This window comes from Gallus gallus, chromosome 28 (assembly GCF_016699485.2).
Source record: "Gallus gallus isolate bGalGal1 chromosome 28, bGalGal1.mat.broiler.GRCg7b, whole genome shotgun sequence".
Taxonomy (NCBI): Eukaryota; Metazoa; Chordata; class Aves; order Galliformes; family Phasianidae; genus Gallus; species Gallus gallus.
This window is the reverse complement of record NC_052559.1, coordinates 457,901-476,035: the sequence shown is the minus strand read 5'-3', so window position 1 is coordinate 476,035 and position 18,135 is coordinate 457,901. Positions and strand designations below refer to the sequence as shown.

Genomic DNA, 18,135 nt, shown 5'->3' with positions numbered 1-18,135 from the left:
TGCACTTGGGTGGAGGCAGTGGCAGATACGGGGAGAGGCTGGGAGGAGAACACCGAGGGAGTAGCCCTGTGGAGAAGGACCTGGGGGTCATATGGCCAAAGAGCTGGAGATGAGCCAGCAGTGTGTGCTTGCAGAGGGACTTGGAGAATGTCCCTCTCTACTTCGCCCTTGCGAGGCCCCATCTGGAGTGCTGTGCCCAAGCTTTGACACCCCAGTCAAGCACAGGAGGGATGTGGAGCGGTTGGAGTTGGTCCAGAGGAGGGCCACAGAGATGATCCAAGGGCTGGAGCACCTCACCAATGAAGGCAGGTGTAGGGAACAGGGTTCATTTAGCTTTCAAAACAGAAGGCTCCGGGGAGACCTCGTTGCAGCCTTCTAGTACTTGAAGGGTCCTGCCAAGCTGGAGGAGGACTGACTTTTTTACACAGGCCGATAGTGATAGGACAAGGGGGACTGGCTTTAAACGAAAAGAGGATAGAGAGAGGTTAGGCGTTAGGAAGAGATTGTTTGCTCAGCAAGTGGCGGGGCACTGGAACAGCAAGATCCTGCCCAGAGGGGTTCTGGATGCCCCATCTCTGGAGTCATGTGAGGCCAGGCTGGATGCGATCCTGGGCATCCTGATCTGATCTGGTGGTGCGCGAAGCTGCTCGCGGCCAGGGGGTTGGAACCGGACGCTATTGAAGGTCCCCTCCACCCTAAGCCATTCTGCTGGGGAGGAGACAAGCCTGTGGTCGAGGTCTGAACTCTGCCCACCCCAGGAAAAGACGAGGGGAACGAAGCTGGTGTAAATGAGTGTGGGATTTATTGTCTTGGCTGATGTTGACCAAGTTGAGCAGGTGTCATTGGCACACGGCTGTTCCTATGCACACTGAGGGTCGGGCTGTGGAGATTATGGTTCTGCTGATGGACCGACCTGGGAGCAGCTTTGTGCCCAGGCTGGCCGCCGCTGTTGGGACCGGCTGCCGCGGTGTGCTCGGGTCTCTGTGGGAAGTCGCAGCCTGACGTCCCGCTGTGGAAGGGCTTCATGTGTGGGCCCTCCCTTGCTGCCTGGAGGCTCTTCTGTGTCCCGGCTGCGGGGAACCCCTCGAGGGCCTCGATGTCACTGGGGTGGCCGAGCAGAGTGTGCTGCTCCGTGCAGCTTGGCGTGGCGTTTGTCTGCTGCCACGGCTTCTTCTGGGCCGGCTCTGGGAACGCGAGGCCCGATCTTGTAGCGGGGAGCGGCTTCGTACCCGGCCCGTCCCCTGCTGCCTGGGACCCCTCCTGGGCGCAGCCACCGGGGAATCTGCGGAGGGCCGCGATGCCCTCTGTTGGGTGGACCTGCGGGAGCCGCTGCTGGTGCATGGGGCTGTTGTACGGCCGCTCCCGCGGTGTCGAGATGCCTCGTGATCCGCAGGGAGGCGTGGGCGGACTGTCCTCTGCCGTGTCCCAGGCTCACTGGGCAGGTGGCTGTTCTCAGGCAGCTGGGATCTCTGCGGTAGGCCCGATGCTGCCTGGCTGCTGGGGCCGGAGCTGATGTTCTCCAGTCCCTGGGAGCCACGGGGAGGCTCCAGAGCCCCTTGGCTGGAAGTACTGGGGCCGGCGCGCTCCGTGTTGCTGCTGGAGGCTGTAAGGGGAGGCAGGGAGGTCGTTGAATTGATGAAGCTGCAGCCTCGGGTCGGAACGGGCTGCCCTCCTTTTCTGGGGCAGAGAGAGTCTGGCAAGGCCGCCCTGAGCAGCACCCGCTGCCAGGTGTTGCCCGGCCCCTGCCTAGGGAAGCACGACTGGTTGCATCTTACCGGTGCCCACGCCAGCACAGCTGTTACACTCCCAGCTGTTAACTCTGTTGCTCAGGTAGGAGCACCGTCGGTGGGTCCCTTCTGCAGCACAGGAGCTGCAGAGGAGCAGCTGCCAGGGCCTGGGGAAGCAAACGGGTTGTGGCTGTGAGGACAAGGTGAGCCAAGCCAGGCAGCGGCCAACACATCTGCGGTGCTCAGCCCTTGTTCCCCATCCCGTGTTGAGGCTGAGATCCCCCGCGGAAGCCCGGAGGCCTGCTGAGGTAACTCACCCATCCGCCTCTTCCTGCTCCCTGCCTCCTGGGTAAAGGCACGTGCTGACATCGCAGCGCCCGTGCCTCCGTAGAAGCGATGGGTAGGTCCTGTCATCCCACCAAGACGGTCTCCTACGAGAGAGGGGAGGGAATGTGATGAGCCGCCGATGCCCCCCGTGTGTGATCCAGGGTATCCCTGTTGATCCAAGCCAACCCCGTTTCCAGCTTCTCCATGAAGCTGAGGCCTATGCTCGTGAGACAGCAAAGGGCCAGGCCTGCCGGGACAGTCCCTGGGCAGGCCCAGCGCTCGCGCCTTCACGTCTGCAGAGCTGGGGAGAAGGACACCAACCTGACTGGGATTTGGATCCCCAGAGTGGACATTTCTGCACGGAACTGCTCCGTGTCTTGACAAATGGGGCACTGGAAGCACATAGTGCCGGCGTTCATGGCCTGCCCCTGCCGGAGAAGCAGAAGCAGCGTGAGCGTGAGCGTGAGCGTGAGCGTGAGCGGGGCCTGGTGCTGCTGAGCGCCGGCCGTAGCCGCAGGCTGAGGGGAGGGCTCCTACCTGGACGCAGCTGCGGTGGAACCAGGTGTGCTTGCACGCTGGGCACCTCAGGGTCTGGTAGGACGTGCTGTCCCCCATGGGCTCCAGGCAGATGACGCAGTCGGTGCCTTGGGATGGAGCTGCCTCCACTGCCTGTCGCGGGCGGTGCTCGCGGCAGAAGGACCTGGGGGAAGATGCAAGCGATGGGCACGGTGAGAAGCGCTGCGAGGAGGGCAGAGCAGCAGGCAGGCGCCCCCAGGCCCCGGCTCTGGCTCTGGCTCTGGCTCTGGCTCTGGCTCTGGCTCTGGCAGGCTGCTGGGAGCTGTCGCTGCGGGTTCCTCCCTGGCTTGGTTGCTGCTGACAGCCCTTACCTGTGCTGCCCAAAGAACTGGGTGACACATTCGCCGTCCACGGCGCAGGGCAGGTGGAAGCTGCGTGCACAGCCTCTCTCTGCGCAGCTGATGGCGGCTCCTCTCTCGCCACAAACAAAGCATTGCTGAAAAGAACAGGGCAGCCCCAGTCAGCAGCAGGCCCAGGGCCTCCACGGCCGGCCCCGCACCTCTGGGCAGGGCACAGGCTGCGGGAGCTGCTGGGTCCCACTCTGCAGAGCCGCCTGGTGGAGAAGGCTCGTCTGCTATGGCAGGACTTGGGCCTGGTGCCCGCTGGAAGGGCTGCGATTGCTTTCGCTGGGTGCAGCCTAAGCTGGCGTGAGCCTCTCCTGGCACAAAGCTCACCGCTCCCTTCAGGGCCTCACCTTCTGGTCTGCCTGCTTGATTCTGCACCTGATGGTACCAACCGGGAGGCCCACAGTTTCCTCCCAGGGGGCGCTTTCCTCAAAGCGGATGTTGGCAAAAAGCTGTCGGAGAGGACAGAGCAGGGCAGGATCTCGTTAGGACGCAAAGGAAGGGAGGGAGCATCCCTGGCAGGAAGCTGGCAGGAGCCCTTGAGGGCTGGAACTCACCAAGCAGAACTCATGCACACAGAGGTCACTCTCGGCAAAGGTGCGCCCGCAGATGTCCGGGTTGACATCCGCGCGGCGACACAGCACGCACGCTGCAGAGGAGAGAGCAAATGCGAGCAGCAGTGAGCACCTTGCGGGGCCAGCTTTCCCTGAGGGCTGTCCCCAGGGCCGTGCTCTTTGCTTGCCGTGCCGGCTGAGGGGCAGGGCTGGAGGCGGTGCAGGAGGACGGGGCACTGCAGGCCCAACGGTGGCAGCGGGCAGCCACAGCCCAGGCTGAGCCCCTTGCCGAGGAGCAGAGGTGCTGTGCCCAGCGGCAGCCGGGGAGCCCCTGCCTGCCCCTTCTTTCCCTCTCAGCCGCTGGCAGACCCCCAGCACCCCTCTGCCCGGCGGCGGGGAGCTGCGCGCAGGGATCCTTTGCTCTCACCTTGCTCCCCGGAGTCGGGGGACTTCCGCTTCCTACTGGACATGTTGCGCATCGGCGGTGAGCACTTGGAGAGTCCCTGCTCTCTCTGCACCTCGCCAGGCCGCACTGACACACGCTCTGAGCCCGGCAGCCTTTGCTCTGCTCCCAGCCCCGCGCGTCACAATGCCTGCTCCCCGCCACCCACTGTGACATCACGCCTACCCCCTCCAGGGCGGAGTGGGTCCCAGGCCCCCAAGCAACATGGCGGCGTCCCGGGGCAACCTGTTCCAGTGCGTCCCCACCCTCAACAGAATCAACACTTGCCTCCCAACACCCAACCTGTATCTCCCCTCTTCTTTCCGTATTACGCATCACCTCCAGAAGACCCGGTTCCCTCCTTTCTCCACTGCACAGAGTCACCTCCGTAAGGTGAAGGCTCCTATTTCATTTCCAAGGGCTTTGTCAATGCCCCCTTCCCTTGAAAGGGATCCCAGATGCCTGTCTTCGCTGCCCACTAAGTCCAGGCTTTGGCCCCGCTCTCCCACTGTCAGAGCAATCAGGTGACAAAGTTCCCTGTAAGTGACCTTTAGGCTTACTAAGGGCTAATTGCATTGTTAAGAAAACATTACCCTTCAGTATGGAAAGGAGATTTCATTGAGACTGTCCTGAAACTAGTATTTTCCAGCTGTATAGGGGGCATGCCCAGGCAAAAATGAAACCAAGCACCCATTTAGAAACTGTGAAAAGAGATCATATTGCAAACATCCATGCTTTAGTTACAGTGCCTCTCTTTCGGGTGTGCTAGATTTCCAAAGCGCCATTAAGCTCCTTGTTCTTCGGAATTAAAACAGAGCCTTTTGTGTAGATGATGGCTCTTCTGGATCCGTTGCTCTCAGTGCTTCTCCACAAAATGCAGCCCTGGTACTGCATAAGGGTGAGCGGTTGGTTGCTCCTGCTTGGTAGGAGGCATCCTGCCTGTGGTAGGACTGAATGATTCTTATCTCTGCTTCTTTTCAGCTCTTGTCATGGAAGATTAAGCCATCTCACATATCCCACCTCCACCAAGACTTTGTGCAAGGAGAGATCCTCAAGGCAGAACACTGCCTGGTTCTCCTCACCTCAGTCTCTACCCAGATTTCTGAAGGTCTTCTGTCTGCTTTGGCATCGTGGTCTTGTGGCCTTCCCTGCCCTTGCTCTCTGGGGCACATCGGGGAGCATGAAGGCAGTCCCAAACGCACCCTTGCATCTGTCCTTCTCCATAAGTGATGGATCTGCAGGACTGGGGAGTAGAATGTGTCAGGTTCAGCAAACAGCCGTGAGCAGTGGTTTGGTGACATGGCTCGTGGTCTTGAGATTTGCATTAAGACAGGAAGGTTGGGAATCACACTCCGAGAGGTGTCTGCACCTGTCACTGCGTTCCCAAAATTTTGATCACACTCCAGGCCTCACCAAACCCAGGCTGGCATCGTGGCATCCGTACCTGGCCTCAGAAAGGCAGTCCAGTGTGGGCAGCACTCCCTGTTGTCCTTCTGTGAGACCTTCATCAAGGTGTGCTGCATTCTCCCTGCAGCTCCTTGGTGTAGATCTTTGTGTGGAGCTGGCGGCTGTCTGACATCAGGTAGACAAATTTCAGCTCCTACCAAAGGCAGATTGGAGTGTCAAGGTGATGTTGTTCCTTTGGCCACAATAACCCCAGGCAACGCTACAGGCGTGGGGCAGAGTGGCAGGAAGACTGTGTAGAGGAAATGGACCTGGGGGTGTTGATTGACGCTAGACTGAACATGAGCCAGCAGTGTGCCCAGGTGGCCAAGAAGGCCAATGGCATCCTGGCTTGTATCTGAAATAGTGTGGCCAGCAGGAACAGGGAGGTAATTGTCCCCCTGTACTCAGCACTGGTGAGGCCGCACTTCGAGTACCGTGTCCAGTTTTGGGCCCCTCACGGTAAGAAAGACATCGAGGCCCTGGAGCGCGTCCAGAGGAGGGCAACAAAGCTGGTGAGGGCTCTGGAGCACAGGCCTTATGAAGAGTGGTTGAAGGAGCTGGGATTGCTCAGCCTAGAGAAGAGGAGGCTCAGGGGAGACCTTATTGCTCTCTGTAACTACCCGAAGGGAGGCTGTGGTGAGCTGGGGGTCAGCCTCTTCTCTCGTGTGACAGTGATAGGACGAGAGGGAATGGCTTCAAGCTGCACCACGGAAGGTTCAGGCTGGACGTTAGGAAATACTACTTGTCTGAAAGGGTGGTCAGGCACTGCAATGGGCTGCCCAGAGAGGTGGTGGAGTCACCGACCCTGGAGGTGTTCAAAGAGCGTTTGGATGCTGTGTTGAGGGACGCGGCTTAGCGAGAACCATCGGTGATGGGAGAACGGTAGGACTGCTGCCTTCCGGGCATCATCGCCTTCGGTGGAAGCTCTTGTGCGCTCAGGAACGGCAAACGCCACCCGCTTTCGCAGAGCTCAAGGGCAGACGAGTCGGAACGCCCTTGGAACGAAGGCGTTTCCTCGAGAAGAGCCAAGCCCCGCCCCGTCCCCCCGGGCTCACCCCGGTCCCAGTGGCGGTCCCCAGGCTCCGTGCCGCTCTTTTCTCCGTCTCTGCTGCCACCGCGTGAGCGAAGCGCGGAACTGCAGCCGAAACTGTCGGGACCGCCGTGGCGGCGCTTTGAGTTATGGGCGGTGGGGGGTCATACGAGCTGTGGGAGCACTCTGGGCGCTCTGGACCCTCCCCCGGGGCCCGCACAGTCCCGCAGAGCACCACCGAGGCCTCCCGGAGCTGCGCAACGCGTCGCTCCGCTGTCTCCGCTCTGTACCGCCCGCCTCTGCGACAACAGACCCCCGCCAGGCCTCGGGAAACCCGGAAGTAGCGCCTCTTCGCTCGGACTGCTCCGTGCCGTCAGCCCCGCCATCTCTATGGTAAGAAGTCCTCCTGGTCGTACTGCGCATGCGCTGAGAAGAGCGGAAGTGGCGCCTGGTTGCTGTGGCGGCTCTGCGCTGCCGCTCCGTCGGGCTGCGTGGTGGTCGGAGTTGCCGGCGGTGCTCCGCGTACGGACTTGCAGTCAGGGTTATAGGAAATAACACATCGAGGAAGAAAAATAGCGAGCTAAATATCTATGTATGCATACCCGCTCTTATTTCCTGCTCAAAAACTGACGAATGTGTCAATGTGGTTTCCAGCTCCAAGAGGGAAACGGTTCCAAGCTCCAAGAGGGGAGATTTAGGTTGGCTACAGGGACAGAATCTTCTGCAGGGGGGTGGTGAGGCACTGGCACAGGTTGCACAGAGATGCCGTGGATGCTCCGTCCCTGGAGACCTGACCCACAGAATCACAGAGTCACAGAATGGCCTGGGTTGGGAGGGACCTCAAGGATCATGAATCTCCAACCCCCCTGCCAGGCAGGGCCACCAACCTCCCCATTTACTAGACCAGGCTGCCCAGGGCCCCATCCAGCCTGGCCTTGAACACCTCCAGGGATGGACGGGGCATCCACAGCCTCTCTGGGCAGCTGTTCCAGCACCTCACCAGTCTCCTGTAAAGCACTTCCCCCTAACATCCAACCTAAATCTTCCCTCTTTCAACTTAGAACGGTTCCGCCTTGTCCTGCTGTTATCTACCCTTTCAAAGAGTTTACTCCCTTCTGGTATGTAGGCTCCCTTCGGGTCCTGAAAGGCTGCAATGAGGTCACCCCGCAGCCTTCTCTTCTCCAGGCTGAATAAGCCCAGCTCCTTCAGCCTGTCTTCGTGGGGGAGGTGCTCCTGCCCCCGATCATCTCTGTGGCCCTCCTCTGGACCCTCTCCAACAGCTCTCTGTCTTTCTTGTCCTGGGGGCTCCATACCTGGACACAGTACTGCAGATGGGGCCTCAAAAGAGCAAAGATGAGAGGCACAATCACCTCCTTGTCCCTCCTGACCACCCCGCTCATGATGGAGCCCAGGATACCATTTGCTTTCCGAGCTGCAAGAGCACACTGCTGGCTAATGTTAAGTTGGTCATCCATCAGGACCCCCAGGTCCTTCTCTGCAGAGCTGCTCTCAAGGACTGCTCCTTCCAGTCTGTATGATGGAGAGTTGCTTGGCAACCACCTCAGCCAGCTCCTGCAGAACCCTGGGACGCACGCCATCTGGCCCCAAAGTCTTGTACTCATCCAGTCTCCTGAGGCGGTCTCGGACTTGCTCTGCCCTTACCGTGGGAGGGGATTTACCCCCCTGGTCCCCACCTAGAGGCCTGGGGGTGCAGGGCTCAGGGACATGAGAAAGACTAGAATCCTGGCCACCAGTGAAGAGCGATGCAGAGAACTCATTCAGTACCTCAGCTTTCTCTTCGTCCGTTGAAGCCAGTTCTCCTTTTAAATTTACTAAAGCAGGTACCCCTGTTTTGGCCTGCCTCTTCTGGCCAGTGTTCCCGTAGAATGTCTTCTTATTGTTTTTCACATCCCTCACCAAGTTCAGCTCTGCCTGCGCCTGGGCTTTCCTGATCCTACGTCTGCAAGTCCGGACGGCATCCCTGTACTCTTCCCAGGTGACACGCCCTTGTTTCCAGAGCCTGTACGCACCTTTCTTCGCCCTCAGTGTGCCCAGCAGGTCCTTGCCGAGCCGTGCCGGTTTCCTATCTCGTCTGCCCACTTTCTTGTTCAGAGGGATGGAGACCTCTTGTGCTTTCAGGAGGGCATCCTGGAAGAGTAGCCAGCTGTCCTCAACATCTTTCTCTTTAAGGACAGCATCCCAGGGGATCTTGGCCAACAATCCATTGAACAGCTTAAAGTTCGCTCTTTCAAAGTTCAGGGTCCTGACCCCACTCTTTGCCAGGCCCACATCCCTTGAGATCACAAACTCAACCAGGCCATGGTTGCTGCAGCCCCGGCTGCCTCCAACGTTGATGCCTCTTCCGCATTGGTGAGCGGCAGGCCCAGCAACGCTTCACCACTGGTTGGCCTGTCCAATACCTGGACCAGAAAGTTGTCATCAATGGATTCCACGAGCCTTCTGGACCTCTTGCAGCTCGCCGTGTGGTCTTTCCAACAGAGGGCCCGTGAGCACACAGGCCCCACACAGTGCTCTGAATGGCAAAGAATATGCAGCCATGCTTTCTCTTTTGATAAAGGAACTTGAAAACACATTTCAATTTTTCAAAGAAGCGCATCCGTTTCTGTTTGCGACACCATTTTAAGTTGATACCAACACATTACCTGCCAATTTTCAGATGGAATGCATGGAGTTCCGATCAGATATTCAACTCAAAAATGTAATCATGTCTCCTGACTGGACTTCTGTAAGACCCCTTTGAACAGACAGAAACATCCCTCACTTCGCAATCCAGCCTCATTCACGTTGTCGCTTTTTGGCAGTAAGCACACTTGTGAACAGTTGCGAAGAGCGAAGCATGGGAAGAGTAAAATTTCATCCACAATCTCTGACAAACACCACGAGACCTCATGAAAAATTGCAACCATTGACATCAAACAGGGCAATTATGTATTAGTCTCACCCAGAAAATAAAACAATAATAAAAAAAAAATCAAATATCCTACTAGTTTCATGTTTTGCTCCTCTCCTTTTTTTTTCCCCCGGCGTTTTAAGAAATAGATTAAAAATTAAATGGTTTGCTACTTATGAATTAACAATATAAAAGAGTGGCAAGCCCAAGCCATGAAACACCCCCAGAATTGGGCTGCCCTGCCAGCGGAGCCTTGATCCATGGTGATTTTAGACCTCGTGCCTCACTGGGGCTGGGGCCAGAGCCCGGCTGGGCCTAGAGGCTGCTGTGCCTCATCTCTGGGCCTGGGAATATGACGGAGTGGATCCTCCTGGAGGAGATGTTAAGGCACACGCGAGATGAGGAGGTGATGCAAGACAGCCAGCACGGCTTCACCAAGGGCAGTCGTGCCTGACCCATGTGGAGGCCTTTGGTGATGGAGTGATGGCACTGATGGACAAAGGGAGGGCAACCGATGTCTTCTGCCTGGACTCGTGCAAGGCCTTTGACATGGTCCCACAGCACCTCCTTATCTCTAAATTGAAGGAGACGTGCCTTTGAGTGTTGGACAGATAGGTGGATACAGATTGTTTGGATGGTCGTGGGCGGAGGGTTGTTGTCAGCGGCTGTACGTCCAGGCGGAGGCCGGGCACCCAGGGGTCTGTCTTGGGACTGGTGCTCTTGAACACTTTTATCAAGGACACAGGCAGTGGTACACAGAGTGTACCCCCAGCAGGTTTGCTGATGACACCAAGCTGAGCGGTGCAGTTGACACAATAGAAGGCAGAGACGCTGTCCAGAGGGGCCTGGACACACTGCTGAAACAGAGGGCACGTGAGCATCTAGGGAGCTTTAACAAGGCCAAGTGCAAGGTGCTGCACTTGGGTCGAGGCAGTGGCAGATACGGGGAGAGGCTGGGAGGAGAACACTGAGAGAGTAACCCCGTGGAGACGGACCTGGGGGTCATATGGCCAAAGAGCTGGAGATGAGCCAGCAGTGTGTGCTTGCAGAGGGACTTGGAGAATGTCCCTCTCTACTTCGCCCTTGCGAGGCCCCATCTGGAGTGCTGTGCCCAAGCTTTGACACCCCAGTCAAGCACAGGAGGGATGTGGAGCGGTTGGAGTTGGTCCAGAGGAGGGCCACAGAGATGATCCAAGGGCTGGAGCACCTCACCAATGAAGGCAGGTGTAGGGAACAGGGTTCATTTAGCTTTCAAAACAGAAGGCTCCGGGGAGACCTCGTTGCAGCCTTCTAGTACTTGAAGGGTCCTGCCAAGCTGGAGGAGGACTGACTTTTTTACACAGGCCGATAGTGATAGGACAAGGGGGACTGGCTTTAAACGAAAAGAGGATAGAGAGAGGTTAGGCGTTAGGAAGAGATTGTTTGCTCAGCAAGTGGCGGGGCACTGGAACAGCAAGATCCTGCCCAGAGGGGTTCTGGATGCCCCATCTCTGGAGTCATGTGAGGCCAGGCTGGATGCGATCCTGGGCATCCTGATCTGATCTGGTGGTGCGCAAAGCTGCTCGCGGCCAGGGGGTTGGAACCGGACGCTATTGAAGGTCCCCTCCACCCTAAGCCATTCTGCTGGGGAGGAGACAAGCCTGTGGTCGAGGTCTGAACTCTGCCCACCCCAGGAAAAGACGAGGGGAACGAAGCTGGTGTAAATGAGTGTGGGATTTATTGTCTTGGCTGATGTTGACCAAGTTGAGCAGGTGTCATTGGCACACGGCTGTTCCTATGCACACTGAGGGTCGGGCTGTGGAGATTATGGTTCTGCTGATGGACCGACCTGGGAGCAGCTTTGTGCCCAGGCTGGCCGCCGCTGTTGGGACCGGCTGCCGCGGTGTGCTCGGGTCTCTGTGGGAAGTCGCAGCCTGACGTCCCGCTGTGGAAGGGCTTCATGTGTGGGCCCTCCCTTGCTGCCTGGAGGCTCTTCTGTGTCCCGGCTGCGGGGAACCCCTCGAGGGCCTCGATGTCACTGGGGTGGCCGAGCAGAGTGTGCTGCTCCGTGCAGCTTGGCGTGGCGTTTGTCTGCTGCCACGGCTTCTTCTGGGCCGGCTCTGGGAACAGCGAGGCCCGATCTTGTAGCGGGGAGCGGCTTCGTACCCGGCCCGTCCCCTGCTGCCTGGGACCCCTCCTGGGCGCAGCCACCGGGGAATCTGCGGAGGGCCGCGATGCCCTCTGTTGGGTGGACCTGCGGGAGCCGCTGCTGGTGCGTGGGGCTGTTGTACGGCCGCTCCCGCGGTGTCGAGATGCCTCGTGATCCGCAGGGAGGCGTGGGCGGACTGTCCTCTGCCGTGTCCCAGGCTCACTGGGCAGGTGGCTGTTCTCAGGCAGCTGGGATCTCTGCGGTAGGCCCGATGCTGCCTGGCTGCTGGGGCCGGAGCTGATGTTCTCCAGTCCCTGGGAGCCACGGGGAGGCTCCAGAGCCCCTTGGCTGGAAGTACTGGGGCCGGCGCGCTCCGTGTTGCTGCTGGAGGCTGTAAGGGGAGGCAGGGAGGTCACTGAATTGATGAAGCTGCAGCCTCGGGTCGGAACGGGCTGCCCTCCTTTTCTGGGGCAGAGAGAGTCTGGCAAGGCCGCCCTGAGCAGCACCCGCTGCCAGGTGTTGCCCGGCCCCTGCCTAGGGAAGCACGACTGGTTGCATCTTACCGGTGCCCACGCCAGCACAGCTGTTACACTCCCAGCTGTTAACTCTGTTGCTCAGGTAGGAGCACCGTCGGTGGGTCCCTTCTGCAGCACAGGAGCTGCAGAGGAGCAGCTGCCAGGGCCTGGGGAAGCAAACGGGTTGTGGCTGTGAGGACAAGGTGAGCCAAGCCAGGCAGCGGCCAACACATCTGCGGTGCTCAGCCCTTGTTCCCCATCCCGTGTTGAGGCTGAGATCCCCCGCGGAAGCCCGGAGGCCTGCTGAGGTAACTCACCCATCCGCCTCTTCCTGCTCCCTGCCTCCTGGGTAAAGGCACGTGCTGACATCGCAGCGCCCGTGCCTCCGTAGAAGCGATGGGTAGGTCCTGTCATCCCACCAAGACGGTCTCCTACGAGAGAGGGGAGGGAATGTGATGAGCCGCCGATGCCCCCCGTGTGTGATCCAGGGTATCCCTGTTGATCCAAGCCAACCCCGTTTCCAGCTTCTCCATGAAGCTGAGGCCTATGCTCGTGAGACAGCAAAGGGCCAGGCCTGCCGGGACAGTCCCTGGGCAGGCCCAGCGCTCGCGCCTTCACGTCTGCAGAGCTGGGGAGAAGGACACCAACCTGACTGGGATTTGGATCCCCAGAGTGGACATTTCTGCACGGAACTGCTCCGTGTCTTGACAAATGGGGCACTGGAAGCACATAGTGCCGGCGTTCATGGCCTGCCCCTGCCGGAGAAGCAGAAGCAGCGTGAGCGTGAGCGTGAGCGTGAGCGTGAGCGTGAGCGGGGCCTGGTGCTGCTGAGCGCCGGCCGTAGCCGCAGGCTGAGGGGAGGGCTCCTACCTGGACGCAGCTGCGGTGGAACCAGGTGTGCTTGCACGCTGGGCACCTCAGGGTCTGGTAGGACGTGCTGTCCCCCATGGGCTCCAGGCAGATGACGCAGTCGGTGCCTTGGGATGGAGCTGCCTCCACTGCCTGTCGCGGGCGGTGCTCGCGGCAGAAGGACCTGGGGGAAGATGCAAGCGATGGGCACGGTGAGAAGCGCTGCGAGGAGGGCAGAGCAGGCAGGCAGGCGCCCCCAGGCCCCGGCTCTGGCTCTGGCTCTGGCTCTGGCTCTGGCTCTGGCTCTGGCAGGCTGCTGGGAGCTGTCGCTGCGGGTTCCTCCCTGGCTTGGTTGCTGCTGACAGCCCTTACCTGTGCTGCCCAAAGAACTGGGTGACACATTCGCCGTCCACGGCGCAGGGCAGGTGGAAGCTGCGTGCACAGCCTCTCTCTGCGCAGCTGATGGCGGCTCCTCTCTCGCCACAAACAAAGCATTGCTGAAAAGAACAGGGCAGCCCCAGTCAGCAGCAGGCCCAGGGCCTCCACGGCCGGCCCCGCACCTCTGGGCAGGGCACAGGCTGCGGGAGCTGCTGGGTCCCACTCTGCAGAGCCGCCTGGTGGAGAAGGCTCGTCTGCTATGGCAGGACTTGGGCCTGGTGCCCGCTGGAAGGGCTGCGATTGCTTTCGCTGGGTGCAGCCTAAGCTGGCGTGAGCCTCTCCTGGCACAAAGCTCACCGCTCCCTTCAGGGCCTCACCTTCTGGTCTGCCTGCTTGATTCTGCACCTGATGGTACCAACCGGGAGGCCCACAGTTTCCTCCCAGGGGGCGCTTTCCTCAAAGCGGATGTTGGCAAAAAGCTGTCGGAGAGGACAGAGCAGGGCAGGATCTCGTTAGGACGCAAAGGAAGGGAGGGAGCATCCCTGGCAGGAAGCTGGCAGGAGCCCTTGAGGGCTGGAACTCACCAAGCAGAACTCATGCACACAGAGGTCACTCTCGGCAAAGGTGCGCCCGCAGATGTCCGGGTTGACATCCGCGCGGCGACACAGCACGCACGCTGCAGAGGAGAGAGCAAATGCGAGCAGCAGTGAGCACCTTGCGGGGCCAGGCTTTCCCTGAGGGCTGTCCCCAGGGCCGTGCTCTTTGCTTGCCGTGCCGGCTGAGGGGCAGGGCTGGAGGCGGTGCAGGAGGACGGGGCACTGCAGGCCCAACGGTGGCAGCGGGCAGCCACAGCCCAGGCTGAGCCCCTTGCCGAGGAGCAGAGGTGCTGTGCCCAGCGGCAGCCGGGGAGCCCCTGCCTGCCCCTTCTTTCCCTCTCAGCCGCTGGCAGACCCCCAGCACCCCTCTGCCCGGCGGCGGGGAGCTGCGCGCAGGGATCCTTTGCTCTCACCTTGCTCCCCGGAGTCGGGGGACTTCCGCTTCCTACTGGACATGTTGCGCATCGGCGGTGAGCACTTGGAGAGTCCCTGCTCTCTCTGCACCTCGCCAGGCCGCACTGACACACGCTCTGAGCCCGGCAGCCTTTGCTCTGCTCCCAGCCCCGCGCGTCACAATGCCTGCTCCCCGCCACCCACTGTGACATCACGCCTACCCCCTCCAGGGCGGAGTGGGTCCCAGGCCCCCAAGCAACATGGCGGCGTCCCGGGGCAACCTGTTCCAGTGCGTCCCCACCCTCAACAGAATCAACACTTGCCTCCCAACACCCAACCTGTATCTCCCCTCTTCTTTCAGTATTACACATATTTTATTACGCATATATTACAGTATTACACATATATTATTACACGCTCCTTGTTCTTCGGAATTAAAACAGAGCCTTTTGTGTAGATGATGGCTCTTCTGGATCCGTTGCTCTCAGTGCTTCTCCACAAAATGCAGCCCTGGTACTGCATAAGGGTGAGCGGTTGGTTGCTCCTGCTTGGTAGGAGGCATCCTGCCTGTGGTAGGACTGAATGATTCTTATCTCTGCTTCTTGTCAGCTCTTGTCATGGAAGATTAAGCCATCTCACATATCCCACCTCCACCAAGACTTTGTGCAAGGAGAGATCCTCAAGGCAGAACACTGCCTGGTTCTCCTCACCTCAGTCTCTACCCAGATTTCTGAAGGTCTTCTGTCTGCTTTGGCATCGTGGTCTTGTGGCCTTCCCTGCCTTGCTCTCTGGGGCACATCGGGGAGCATGAAGGCAGTCCCAAACGCACCCTTGCATCTGTCCTTCTCCAGAAGTGATGGATCTGCAGGACTGGGGAGTAGAATGTGTCAGGTTCAGCGAACAGCCGTGAGCAGTGGTTTGGTGACATGGCTCGTGTTCTTGAGATTTGCATTAAGGCAGGAAGTTGGGAATCACACTCCGAGAGGTGTCTGCCCCTGTCACAGCGTTCCCAAAATTTTGATCATACTCCAGGCCTCACCAAACCCAGGCTGGCATGGTGGCATCCGTACCTGTCCAGTTTTGGGCCCCTCACGGTAAGAAAGACATCGAGGCCCTGGAGCGCGTCCAGAGGAGGGCAACAAAGCTGGTGAGGGCTCTGGAGCACAGGCCTTATGAAGAGTGGTTGAAGGAGCTGGGATTGCTCAGCCTAGAGAAGAGGAGGCTCAGGGGAGACCTCATTGCTCTCTGTAACTACCCGAAAGGGAGGCTGTGGTGAGCTGGGGGTCAGCCTCTTCTCTCGTGTGACAGTTAGAGGGAATGGCTTCAAGCTGCACCACGGAAGGTTCAGGCTGGACGTTAGGAAATACTACTTGTCTGAAAGGGTGGTCAGGCACTGCAATGGGCTGCCCAGAGAGGTGGTGGAGTCACCGACCCTGGTGGTGTTCAAAGAGCGTTTGGATGCTGTGTTGAGGGACGCGGCTTAGCGAGAACCATCGGTGATGGGAGAACGGTAGGACTGCTGCCTTCCGGGCATCATCGCCTTCGGTGGAAGCTCTTGTGCGCTCAGGAACGGCAAACGCCACCCGCTTTCGCAGAGCTCAAGGGCAGACGAGTCGGAACGCCCTTGGAACGAAGGCGTTTCCTCGAGAAGAGCCAAGCCCCGCCCCGTCCCCCCGGGCTCACCCCGGTCCCAGTGGCGGTCCCCAGGCTCCGTGCCGCTCTTTTCTCCGTCTCTGCTGCCACCGCGTGAGCGAAGCGCGGAACTGCAGCCGAAACTGTCGGGACCGCCGTGGCGGCGCTTTGAGTTATGGGCGGTGGGGGGTCATACGAGCTGTGGGAGCACTCTGGGCGCTCTGGACCCTCCCCCGGGGCCCGCACAGTCCCGCAGAGCACCACCGAGGCCTCCCGGAGCTGCGCAACGCGTCGCTCCGCTGTCTCCGCTCTGTACCGCCCGCCTCTGCGACAACAGACCCCCGCCAGGCCTCGGGAAACCCGGAAGTAGCGCCTCTTCGCTCGGACTGCTCCGTGCCGTCAGCCCCGCCATCTCTATGGTAAGAAGTCCTCCTGGTCGTACTGCGCATGCGCTGAGAAGAGCGGAAGTGGCGCCTGGTTGCTGTGGCGGCTCTGCGCTGCCGCTCCGTCGGGCTGCGTGGTGGTCGGAGTTGCCGGCGGTGCTCCGCGTACGGACTTGCAGTCAGGGTTATAGGAAATAACACATCGAGGAAGAAAAATAGCGAGCTAAATATCTATGTATGCATATCCGCTCTTATTTCCTGCTCAAAAACTGACGAATGTGTCAATGTGGTTTCCAGCTCCAAGAGGGAAACGGTTCCAAGCTCCAAGAGGGGAGATTTAGGTTGGCTACAGGGACAGAATCTTCTGCAGGGGGGGTGGTGAGGCACTGGCACAGGTTGCACAGAGATGCCGTGGATGCTCCGTCCCTGGAGACCTGAGCCACAGAATCAGAGTCACAGAATGGCCTGGGTTGGGAGGGACCTCAAGGATCATGAATCTCCAACCCCCTGCCAGGCAGGGCCACCAACCTCCCCATTTACTAGACCAGGCTGCCCAGGGCCCCGTCCAGCCTGGCCTTGAACACCTCCAGGGATGGACGGGGCATCCACAGCCTCTCTGGGCAGCTGTTCCAGCACCTCACCAGTCTCCTGGTAAAGCACTTCCCCCTTACATCCAACCTAAATCTTCCCTCTTTCAACTTAGAACGGTTCCGCCTTGTCCTGCTGTTATCTACCCTTTCAAAGAGTTTACTCCCTTCTTGTATGTAGGCTCCCTTCAGGTCCTGAAAGGCTGCAATGAGGTCACCCCGCAGCCTTCTCTTCTCCAGGCTGAATAAGCCCAGCTCCCTCAGCCTGTCTTCGTAGGGGAGGTGCTCCTGCCCCCGATCATCTTTGTGGCCTTCCTCTGGACTCTCTCCAACAGCTCTCTGTCTTTCTTGTCCTGGGGGCTCCATACCTGGACACAGTACTGCAGATGGGGCCTCAAAAGAGCAAAGATGAGAGGGACAATCACCTCCTTGTCCCTCCTGACCACCCCGCTCATGATGGAGCCCAGGATACCATTGGCTTTCCGAGCTGCAAGAGCACACTGCTGGCTCATGTTAAGTTGGTCATCCATCAGGACCCCCAGGTCCTTCTCTGCAGAGCTGCTCTCAAGGACTGCTCCTTCCAGTCTGTATGATGGATGGTTGCTTGGCAACCACCTCAGCCAGCTCCTGCAGAACCCTGGGACGCACGCCATCCGGCCCCAAAGACTTGTACTCATCCAGTCTCCTGAGGCGGTCTCGGACTTGCTCTGCCCTTACCGTGGGAGGGGATTTACCCCCCTGGTCCCCACCTAGAGGCCTGGGGGTGCAGGGCTCAGGGACATGAGAAAGACTAGAATCCTGGCCACCAGTGAAGAGCGAGGCAAAGAACTCATTCAGTACCTCAGCTTTCTCTTTGTCCGTTGAAGCCAGTTCTCCTTTTAAATTTACTAAAGCAGGTACCCCTGTTTTGGCCTGCCTCTTCTGGCCAGTGCACCCGTAGAATGTCTTCTTATTGTTTTTCACATCCCTTGCCAAGTTCAGCTCTGCCTGCGCCTTGGCTTTCCTGATCCTACATCTGTCCTGTGCCGAGCCGTGCCGGTTTCCTATCTCGTCTGCCCACTTTCTTATTCAGAGGGATGGAGACCTCTTGTGCTTTCAGGAGGGCATCCTGGAAGAGTAGCCAGCTCTCCTCAACATCTTTCTCTTTAAGGACAGCATCCCAGGGGATCTTGGCCAACAATCCATTGAACAGCTTAAAGTTCGCTCTTCCAAAGTTCAGGGTCCTGACCCCACTCTTTTGCCAGGCCCACATCCCTTGAGATCACAAACTCAACCAGGCCATGGTTGCTGCAGCCCCGGCTGCCTCCAACGTTGACG

At 59.1% G+C, this 18,135-nt stretch overlaps 2 protein-coding genes across 2 annotated transcripts; both read right to left on the bottom strand.

Moving 5' to 3' along the window:
• Nucleotides 1-420: 420 nt before the first annotated feature.
• LOC107055319 (PHD finger protein 7-like) lies at nucleotides 421-4,629 on the bottom strand. Its single transcript, XM_040653588.1, has 10 exons — nucleotides 3,956-4,629; nucleotides 3,532-3,623; nucleotides 3,325-3,426; nucleotides 2,942-3,066; nucleotides 2,592-2,754; nucleotides 2,376-2,482; nucleotides 2,045-2,158; nucleotides 1,776-1,894; nucleotides 1,318-1,603; nucleotides 421-457 (listed from the first exon to the last, which is right to left on the bottom strand). The coding sequence occupies exons 1-10, from the start codon at nucleotides 4,005-4,007 to the stop codon at nucleotides 421-423; spliced, it is 1,197 nt and encodes a 398-aa protein (XP_040509522.1). The 5' UTR covers nucleotides 4,008-4,629.
• An 848-nt stretch (nucleotides 4,630-5,477) lies between these two features.
• Nucleotides 5,478-16,069, bottom strand: LOC121107720 (PHD finger protein 7-like). The gene is made up of 11 exons (XM_040653587.2): nucleotides 14,237-16,069; nucleotides 13,812-13,903; nucleotides 13,605-13,706; nucleotides 13,222-13,346; nucleotides 12,871-13,033; nucleotides 12,649-12,755; nucleotides 12,318-12,431; nucleotides 12,049-12,167; nucleotides 11,186-11,876; nucleotides 6,472-6,745; nucleotides 5,478-5,570 (listed from the first exon to the last, which is right to left on the bottom strand). The coding sequence occupies exons 1-11, from the start codon at nucleotides 14,286-14,288 to the stop codon at nucleotides 5,478-5,480; spliced, it is 1,932 nt and encodes a 643-aa protein (XP_040509521.1). The 5' UTR covers nucleotides 14,289-16,069.
• Nucleotides 16,070-18,135: the final 2,066 nt, after the last annotated feature.